At 39.2% G+C, this 10,908-nt stretch overlaps 1 protein-coding gene across 1 annotated transcript; it reads right to left on the reverse strand.

Moving 5' to 3' along the window:
- Positions 1-9,339: 9,339 nt before the first annotated feature.
- Positions 9,340-10,657, reverse strand: LOC130607907 (leukotriene B4 receptor 1-like). Its single transcript, XM_057425422.1, is given in 4 exon segments — positions 9,340-9,949; positions 9,952-10,200; positions 10,203-10,247; positions 10,250-10,657. Coding segments are annotated over 4 exon segments (816 nt in total). The 5' UTR covers positions 10,596-10,657; the 3' UTR covers positions 9,340-9,773.
- Positions 10,658-10,908: the final 251 nt, after the last annotated feature.

Genomic DNA, 10,908 nt, shown 5'->3' on the forward strand with positions numbered 1-10,908 from the left:
TGAAAGTTTTCTGCTAACCACTGCAAAGAGGCAATTTTCTATTACCTGAGCCTCTTTTTATGTCAGTTAAAACCCTTCTTCCTTAAGGAAAAAATATTTTTAATCTGTGTTGGTTTATTTGCTATCATGTAATCACTAATTTTATGTCCAGAGTTAGTGTTTAAACAACAGATTTTAGAGATAGATAATTAGCTGTTCAAAGCAGTTCACGATGTTACAGAAAAAAATCCTTAGGTTTGCTTGTCACTGGATTTTTTAGTAATTAATACAGCTCTTTGAAAAATTGAATAAACTATAATAATCAGAGAAGTTGCTAGCTTGAGAGGCTAAACTTTATCTTCTGATTCAGACAAATCAAATTGGCTTTCCTTTTTTTTTTTTTTTTTTTCTGTTTTACAGAAAAACTGCTTTCAGGCATGTTTCCCTGCCTGTGGCAAGAGGATTGGAACAAGACAATCTTTAAGGTCCCTTCCAAACCAAAACTGTCCAGGATTCTGATTCCACACCACAGTTACAGCCTATACAAAGGTTCAGGAGACACCCTGGTACTTGTCCGCAAACATGAATGATGGTGAGTGACTTTGTGTGTGGAAAGGGGTAGAGTAGAAAGAAAAGAAGTGGTTTTGGCTAAAGTAGCTAATGTGAAAAGTAAGCCTATGTTTACATTTAGCATGTAAGTATGAAACTTCACTTTCTCAGCTTATTAACACCACACTCAGTGTATTTAATTTGGCCTGTAAATGTAGAAAACAAGATTTCTTTGCCATACAAAAAGCAATGGCAAAGTTGGTACATATGGAGGGATATGTATTTGCCATTGTCTCTTTATGCTGAAAAAAGAGCATGTGCAATCAAACTCACTACTGCAGAGCAGGAAGGTCTGGCATGGGGAAACCACATGAGCAGGTCCCTGGCAGGGAGCAGCAGGGGCCCAGCTGCTTGAGAAACGATGTTTCCAAGCTGTCATCAATATTTAGGAACTGAGCAACTATAAAAGTAGCTGAAGTAATGTAGTAAGGAGGAAAAGTGTGTGTGAGGAACGTGTAAAGCAGACCATGCTGTTGGTTCAGTTTGGGCTGTGGGCTTGCTCATCTCCTGCAGCTCCCTCACCTACTAATATTTGTGGATAACACCAGTAATTTAAAACATTAAAATAACATCACTACCTCTCTGTGAAACTAGCAGTCTGCCTGAAATATCTATGTGTGTAAAAATTAATAGCAACAAGGAATCAAGTATTTCATAGCTGATGCAATATGACTTTAAGGCTTGGGAAATGCATCATTATGTTTTAAACACATACCAACCATTTCTTGTTTTTTGCTTTTGTGCTCAGAATGCTAAATATTTAACTTTATTCAGTCAATGCCATTCATCTAAATGAAATGAAAGATCATATCACATGGCCAATCTGACAGGTACATTGGGCTACTTAATCATCTGGTTAACCCCAGCCAAAGTTCAATGACCCAAAGCAGGTGAAATTCCCTGACAACACCTTTGTGATCAGAACAGAGTATGCTTTCCTAGCTCCTTCACTCACAGAATTTCCATCTATTCCCAACTTTGAAATGGTGAAAAGTTAAGACTTAATTTTCTGTATGTGTGTTTCCTTAGAAAGGAAGGACTTCAGAGACTGAAGGAAGAAAAATGGTTAGATGTAAGGAAAAAGACTCCGAAGTTCTTACACTAAAATTCTTCTTCAGATATAATGTTAAATTTACAAGGAACATAAATACTACTGAAAAAGCAGCAACCTTAATGTTTTAAATAGCAAACCCAACATAATTTTTATTTTTTAAAATCCCCCTCTTTATACAAAGTTCCCCAACTTAAGACATTAAATAAAATGGCAATTGGGGCTTGCAAGCATTATTCCATGAATAATTTGCGTTATACTGCTCTTATTTTGTTGTGTTTCCCTTGCTTTTGAGAATCCATCAGGTCCCTGAGTTCACTAATAACCCCTGATGACCCTGATTAGCTCTATCTGAGGTTTTTATGCCATAGACCCTGCCTGTAGGTCCTGGAGTCCATATAAGCTCAGGCTTAGCCTCTGCCTTGACTAGGTTGTTAGAATGTCTGTTCTGAGTTCTGCTACAGCCATGATTGTGCTTGGCCATGTACCTTGTTAATATAGGCCCTGACCTATGGACTGACATCCTGGCTTGACCTCTGTGGTCCTGACTGGTGATCACTGGGCTGTATCTGACGCTGGTTATTTTTCAAAGACCCAATCCTGACTGTGATATACAGATTGACTGCCTGGCTTGACCCTTGGACCAGTCCTGGCTACATAACAACAAACAACAGGAGCCTTGAGTGAACCCTCAGAAAAAGAACATCTTCAATTTTCATGTTACTTCAGCCATCACAGAGCAAAGTAAAGTGTGTAATGTAAAATGGCTGGGTTTTAGCGCAAAACACAGTTCAAGTCTTAGGGTGGAATGGATAATTAAGTAAAGACTTAAAGACTTCAGTTCATGAGCTCTTCTTCCTAGAAATGCTTCAGCAAAATCAATTAGTGTAATGCTATTTAGTGTGATAAATGTAAGAAGATTAAGCAAAGCCTTGTGCATAGACTCTAAAAGCATTATATACAGATAACAAACACTGCAATAGAGAGAAAGGGAACTTGGACTAAAACCTCAATTTCTGTTTTCTGCTATGCTCTAACACTTCCCTTAGAGGCAAAGGAAAAGCTTTTGTGATTTTCTCATCATGGACATCTTTAAGACTATTCCTAATTTTATCACAATGAAGTTAAGGCCTTTTGAAAGTTTTTGAGAGCACCTCAAAACTACCAAGCACCTTGAAATCAATGCTGTCACCTGGGATGACAGGTGAGCTACTCAAGTTCAAGAGTCAGGGTGTAGCTCAACATGCTTATTGAAGGTTGTGCTTGAGAAAAAAAAGCAGTTTTCAACATAGGCTTTTCATAAACCGTTATGGGCAGGAGGTAATTACATAAATGCGTATTCTCAGCCTGCCTTACTTATGCAATGTTTGAAATAATGTGGGCTTCGGTTCTATTATAGTAAGAAAAGAACAAACTACATCACTCTGAGATCAATAGGACTTAGATGCTTAATATACTGTTGTGCTTTGGTTGTTGTTTTTTTTTTGTGAACTTTTCTGTTTCAATTATCTGAACTATAAAATATGGTTCATGATTGAAACAGTGAACAAAATACCTCGCCAGTGGTTTCATTGACTTTAGGAGTACTGTAATTAGGCCGAACTACTTTAAAAAGAAGAGCCACATGGTGGCAGGAGAGAACAAGGCATGCAAAAAAGAATTGTTCTGCTAAAAGCTTCCCTCATTTTTAACTACATAATGCTCCCTTCTAAGGGGTAACTGAAGGTTTGTGGCTATATTTTTAAACCTGATGGGCAGAAACATAATTCATTACTTACAAGGTCTTAAAAAAAAAACAAACCTACTTCTAAGTTTCTGATACTACTCACTAAGTTTAATAGGGAATTTATACAGCAAATGTTAATATTACAATAACTGTTGAAGTTCCATGGTACAGTTAAGATATGGAATCTGCAACACATTAATTCCATCACTTCAATCACTGACTTCACAAATTGCATAAAAATTATTTTCTTCTGATCTGAACCTTTTATCAAATGTTTATCTATCTAGTTTAAAATGTTGAATCCTTACTATGAACCACCAATACTATTTTTAAAGTAATAGATTTAAGGGGAAACAAGGAATCCAATAGCATCGGATTCTATTATCTCCATACTTATCAGTGCAAGAATTTTCTTAGTACTGTAAACAATGTTGTAAAGTTTCTGAAATTCTAGTGGCCATCACCATAGTCTTGGTCAAATCCAACTCTTAATACTCCCAGGAGCAGCCTAAGCTCCTCACCCTCTCAGAGGACACAGTTATGTCGCTCTAAACTGTGTTTTACAGTTGTTCGTTTCCATTTCTTTTTTTTTTCTTTAACCTATTTACACTAGTAAAGATCTAGTTGACTTTTCTAATGAACTGTTTTAGTGATCAAGTGATCTGACAAGAAAGCCTTTACAAAACCCTGAAACAGCCTTGCAAAAGAATAGTTCTCACTTCCCTCTCTGTTTGCTTTGTATGCTCAGCCTTCATAGCTGAACTTGTGAATTTCATTCTAAGGACATATTCTTCTTAACAATCTTAACTGACTTGTTTTTCACTTTTTCACTCAAATATATTTTTTCGTTACTCTTCCTTTTTCCCCACATATGCAGGAAAGGGAGTAATACAAATGTTGCAGGTTGCAAAACCAGAGAGAAACTTCACCATTGGTCATTTTCTCTAATTCTGCATCTTCTAAAATATTTATTATGGATCAGACTCTTGCTTGAATGTGAAAGAATTTGCATGTCTTGTCTTCATGCCATCTGTTAGTTTCCAGTTCCATAACTGCAGTCTGAACTGTATTTAAAATGTCTTTTAACTTTTGCTCCTTCCTGGTTCTGTAAAAAAAAGAAAAAAAAGAAAAAATTCTTTAGTATGATGTAGTCCCCCTGTTTCCGCCTGCAAATAAGGATTTCTCTGATTTCCCTTGTGTTAAATCTCAAATTACAAGTTGTCTCTAAGTATTCACAAAGTTCCACTGTTTTACTCCAGACCTCTGTAACAGCTATTTTATCATGATACTTACTGAAAACTTTTGATGTCAGCAAGCAACAAAAGATGGAAGACTGATACCTTTTCTTTGTGTTCTTTTTTTATCCTTAATGTATATTGGATATGTATGTACTAAAATTACTTCAGATTCTCCTTCAATTCTGTTAATAAAGCATGAAGCAGGTTAAGGAAGGCAATTCTCCCTCTCTTCTCTGATCTCATGAGACTTGCCCTACAGTCTTGTGTCTAGCTCTTGGACAACAACATGAAGGACAAGGAGCTGTTGGAGTGAATCCAGAGAAGGCCACAGAGATGCTGCAAGGGCTGGAGCAACTCTGCTTGGAGACAGGCTGAGACAGCTGGGCTTGTCCAGCCTGGAGAAGAGAAGGCTCCAGGGAGACCCTAGAGCAGCTTCAAGTGCTTAAAGGGGCTGATAAGAAATCTGGAGAGGGGCTTTTGACAAGGGCCTGTAAGGAGCGGACAAGAGGGAATGGCTTTAAACTGAAAGAGGGGAGATTTAGATTAGACATTAGGAAGAAGTTCTTCCCTGTGAGGGTTGTGAGGCCCTGGCACAGGTTGCCCAGAGAAGCTGTGGCTGCCCCATCCCTGGCAGTGTTCAAGGCTGGGTTGGACACAGGTGCTTGGAGCAACCTGGTCTAGTGGAAGGTGTCCCTGCTCATGGCAAGGATTGGAACTGGATGAGCTTTAAGGTCCCTTCCAACCCAAATCATTCTAGGATTCTGTGAATTTATTTTATTCAGCTTGATCCTAGTACTGAAATGTGATAAATGCCTGATGGGCATACCCATGAAATGCCATGGTAAATTTCTTTAGAAAAAGATTATTACTTTTTACAAACATGCAAAATTCAAATCAGCTGGTCACCTCCTAGTACTCAGTGTTCTAAGCAGTGTTGTATTGATTCCACATAATGTTCCCTGTGCTTCAGCGTAACCGAGGTAATTTGGCTCAGGTGACTGAAGCGGCCTTCTCAGCTCAGCCTTATTTGCTGTGTCATGAGAAAACAGATGGATACTGAAACAGAGACAGACTTCATAAAGAAGGACAGAAGATTTAAGAAGTAAGAAAAATAACAGGAACTGAAATGAGATGAAGCCCCATTGTTCTCAGGAGGGTCTGAGTGACCCAAGAGTTACTAGTAGGACTGCTCCCACCTCTGAGCCACAGCTTTGAACTAGCTTGAGCAACCAAGGAGAGTCTTTGTTTTCTGTCAATTTTCTGATATAATCCATAAGATGTGTGAGGTAGTTAACAAGAAGCATGAACTATCACTGTCATAAGATGCAGCAGTTTGGACCAAATCTATGCTAGGTCTTAGGTCTGGCTGGGATTCAGTGCTTTAGGAGACAAGAACAGCCACTGTCCATTGGCTGAATGGGCCTTTTGGAATCCATGTGAATTTATGATAGAGCACGTTAGCATAGATAAAGTGGTAATTCTTGCTACATTGAGATGCCTGGCATACCTGTTAAAGGAAGAAGAGTCAACCAGCAAGAAGGGTCAAGGGCAGCAGAAAGATCTTTTTCAAATACATGGCAGATAAAACTAACACCAGAGGCAATGTAGGCCCACTGATGAACAGGATGGGTGCCCTGGTGACAGAAGGTACAGAGATGGCAGAGTTACTGAATGCCTTTTTTGTCTCTGTCTACTCTGCCAGAGGCAGTCCTGAAGAGTCCTTTACGCCTGAGACCTCAGATGAAGTCAGGTCAACGGAGCGGTTTGCATTAGTCGATGAGGAATGGGTTAGAGACCAGTTGAGCAATCTGGACATCCATAAATCCATGGGCCCAGATGGGATGCACCCGCGGGTGCTGAGGGAACTGGCAGAAGTCATTGCTAGACCACTCTCCATCATCTTTACCAAGTCTTGGGAAACGGGAGAGGTGCCTGAGGACTGGAGGAAAGCAAATGTCACTCCAGTCTTCAAAAAGGGCAAGAAGGAGGACCTGGGTAACTATAGACCGGTCAGCCTCACCTCCATCCCTGGGAAAGTGATGGAACACCTTATCCTTGGTGCTATCTTAAGGCATATCAAGGATAAGAGCGTTATGAGGGGCAATCAACATGGCTTCACCAAGGGGAAATCATGCTTGACCAATCTCATAGCCTTTTATGAGGAAATAACACGGTGGATGGATGATGGCAGAGCCATGGATGTGGTCTACCTTGACTTCAGCAAAGCATTTGACACAGTCTCCCACAGCATCCTCACAGCTAAACTGAGGAAGTGTGGTCTGGATGATCAGGTAGTGAGGTGGACTGCGAACTGGCTGAAGGAGAGAAGCCAGAGAGTTGTAGTCTATGGGGTGGAGTCTAGTTGGGGGCCTGTATCTAGTGGAGTGCCTCAAGGGTCAGTACTGGGACCAGTATTATTTAATATATTCATCAACGATTTAGATGAGAGAATTGAGTACTATCAGCAAGTTTGCTGATGACACTAAGCTTGGAGGAGTGGCTGACACGCCAGCAGGCTGTGCTGCCATCCAGCGAGACCTGGACAGGCTGGAGAGTTGGGCAGGGAATAACTTGATGAAATATAACAAGGGAAAGTGTAGAGTCCTGCATCGGGGCAGGAACAACCCCAGGTTCCAGTATAGGTTGGGGAACGACCTGTTAGAGAGCAGTGTAGGGGAGAGGGACCTGGGGGTCCTAGTGGACGACAGGATGACCATGAGCCAACACTGTGCCCTTGTGGCCAAGAAGTCCAATGGCATCCTGGGGTGTATTAGAAGGGGGGTGGTGAGTAGGTCGAGAGAGTCCCCTCTACTGTGCCTGGACACATTCCTGTGTAACATTATCTAGGTGTTCCTGCTCCGGCAGGGGGATTGGACTAGATGATCTTTTGAGGTCCCTTCCAATCTCTAGCATACTGTGATACTGTGATATAATTGGCTTATACTTCTACACTATCTCTTATGGATAGATTACATCATGGCTGTGTTGCCTAAAATATTAAATCAGTGATTTTTTAATCAGTGCATACCCACGTATGCAAGAACTAACTCTATTTGCTGTGTAGAAAAGTGAAATTACCCTTCAAAAGAAACAGAGCTCTTAAAGATGGCTGACTACTGGACGCAGCTGTCTAAGGCCATTAATACGAACATAAGAAGATGGTTCTAGCTCTTTTGATGGACTGCATATGGCCATATGGCACTTAATATGCATTCAATGCTCCCAAAAGCTTGTTGAATAGCAAATGGCACAACAAAACCCATTGGTTCATTCGTGAGTTGGATGATACACACAGGGAGATGCTTAGGAGGTTAACATAATTTTTAATAAGAAGACTGCTTATAGCTAGGCATAGGCACATACTGATAAAAAGGGAAATTCTGGTCAGGTAGCTTGTACCAAAGTTTATCATAGTCTTTTATCAACCTGTAAATTGTGAAATCCTTGGCTCCTTGTGGCCTAGAACTCCATTTCAGTTGCAGTGCTCATGTGCTTATTATCTCCTCATCTGTTCTCTGCTGTTGTTGAACAGTGAGTGACTCCTATCGCAAGAACATATTGAGAAACTCAGCTTCACTTTTTAGTGCAGTGGGTAACCGAAGTTGCTGCTTTAGTTGTGAGATAATACCACACTGGATATAGTAATATATATTGGATATACTAATAGCAATTATAGTCATTAGTGGGGTGGAAAAAGAACAGTAGGTGGAGGGGGTAAAGTCTTACAGGATTTCATTTGCTAACTCTCTGCTGCAAATAAAGTCTTGCCAAAGTTTTGTTTACTTGAATTTCAGTGAAGGAATCCTGTTGATGGGAAGTCCTCTGTGGTGTGGACTTCCCTCCTATTCAGAAGAAAAAAATTACTTTTTCATAACAAGCAAGAACAAAAAATATGTATGCAAAGCTTAGAGAAATATTCTTCCATTAACAGGTAAGGATTTTACTTCCCCATGTTTATTTATGAGTTAAATTAATACAGTTTAAATATCCTTGGCTGCTATATAATCAGATTTTGAAAATTAAGTTCTAGTTAGTATTTGGAATTTCTTTGTAAAGACTAGTAACAGGTACTTAGCAGCTGTCCAGAACAATGTACAGGAAATTACAATGTTTCTTAGTAATCACTAGTTATCTTTACCTAACTATAAGTTACTGCCTTAAAAATAAGCAAGACTAAGCATAAAGAATCCTAGGCACAACTGAAATAAAAAAAAAAATCATCAAAAGCCACCACTTCATGACATGTGTTTCCACGGTGAGTTTGCACACATTCACAAAACTAAAACAAGGTCCTCGCCAGTGCTAAATTTATTGGTTTTTTATTCACTCTATTTCACAAGAGAAGAAAAAATAATGCTTTTATTGGCAAGGTGAAGTTCATATGATATTTGACGCTTTGTGCTGCTGCCATAATTTTGTGACCCCAAAAAAATAATATCATGAAGTCTGTAAATCTGTTTGCCATACAACACAGAATACTTGTACCTGTTTTGTTTTGGGTTGGTTTTTTTTTTCTGAAAAGTCACATCACAATTCACAATATACCTGTTAAAACCTATTAAGACAACATAATTCAGTAAATGAGCTTGACTGTGTAAATAATCATCACTACTTTCAAACCTAAATTAAGCAACGCATAAAAATAACTTTATTTTCCATCTGCCCAAAAGTTTTGTGTGCCATTAATATACTCTAAAACCATTCTCAACCGTAACAGGAATTTAAGTATGGTCTCTAAAAACTTCACATTATATAAGCATTTCTGATGATCTTACAGGGTTTTTTTTTCAGAAAGAAAACTTAGTTTTAAACTGTCAAAGCTTCTGTTTTCCACACACAGTCCTTTTCTGTTTCCTGCACACAGGATTTCTAGAAATCACAGATAATTTTAATGGAAAGTAAAAATGCTGTATTCCTTACACTCTGAGCTTCTAGCCACCTTGCTGAGATTCTCAGCACCAGTGCTAATATCAGGATGCAGATATTAACTTAAGAACTGAACTAGGCCGTCAATGCCAATTCTTTTGTAACACACAAAATAAACCCCAATATTTTTTACCTATCTCTAGCTTTGCCTGGACTGCTTAGTAAAGGAAACTGAGAGTATAAGAAAGGACTGCTGAGGGAAGGACAAAGAATCACATTATTCACCAGGGTTCTATGTTCCTTGTTAGAGATTCTCTGTGCTTACTAAAGCATCTTCTTGCCTGGTTAAAACCACACTTTTTCTCTTGTCTTCCTCTGTTACAGTCTGACTCACCTGTTCAAACAACTTTGCTATCTTGACAAACCTCAGGTGATTCTGAAATCTTCGTGCAGCAAAAGCATAAAGTAGAGGGTTAATGCCACCACAATGCTGGCAATGAGTCGCTCTGATCGCCACTTAGATTGGTAAGTCATTCTGCTTATTCTTCTTGCAACACACATGTAACAAGTGCAAATAATTAAAAAAGGGATTACAAAACCTGCAAGAGTCTCCAGCAAAAGATACGACACTTTCTGTCCATTAGAAGAGTAGTTGCGACATGTGTATAGTAGTTGACAGTTCATTTCTTCTGTCTCCTGAAATGGAATGACAGAAATGCCAAAAGTAATAGGAACCAAATGAGGAACATGATTAAAACAATCTTTTGTTTTGTTAATTAACCATTAACCGCTTCAAGCTCAGTGCTGTAATTAAAAATATACTAGCATACACGCTGCAGTAAGTAATGAAAACCAGTGTTTTGCAGAGGATGACTCCAAAAACCCATGAGTCAGCAAAGGAGTAAATCCAAATTGGTAAAGTAATCAGTACAACGACATCTGCAATGGCCAGGTTCAAGATCAGAAGGACTGAAGGAGATTCTTACTTCATTTTGGTACAAACAGTCCAGATGACAATACAATTTCCAGGGGTCCCAATAATAAATGACAAGCTCAGTACTATGCAGACTACTGACCTCACAATATTCTATATTGAGCGCATACTGCTTTCCTCAGCTTGATTCATGCTGGAAATTCTTCAGTTCTTCTTGGTTGCTAATATCTTTGGTACTTTGTGCCCTGCATTTACTCTGTAACTTGAACTTGAAAGTTCTCTAACTGGTCTTCTGAAGACTAACAAAGCACATGAGCTCACATCTTCATGTTCACACTTGCAAACATCTGACTGCATATGGCAGTTCCTGTTGCCCAGGAAAACTGTGCACTTCTGCATACAAAGTGAAAATAAAGATACAGTGCAGCATCTGACTTTGTTTTTAGTTATAGTAAAACATACTTCAGCATATTTTACACCATGCCAGTGGTCTTTCAAAAGAAGC

The sequence above is a fragment of the Pezoporus wallicus genome, unplaced genomic scaffold, assembly GCF_028554395.1.
Source record: "Pezoporus wallicus isolate ANWC-B61680 ecotype Strahan unplaced genomic scaffold, APGP_CSIRO_Pwel_v1 contig_8693, whole genome shotgun sequence".
In the NCBI taxonomy this organism is placed as follows: Eukaryota; Metazoa; Chordata; class Aves; order Psittaciformes; family Psittacidae; genus Pezoporus; species Pezoporus wallicus.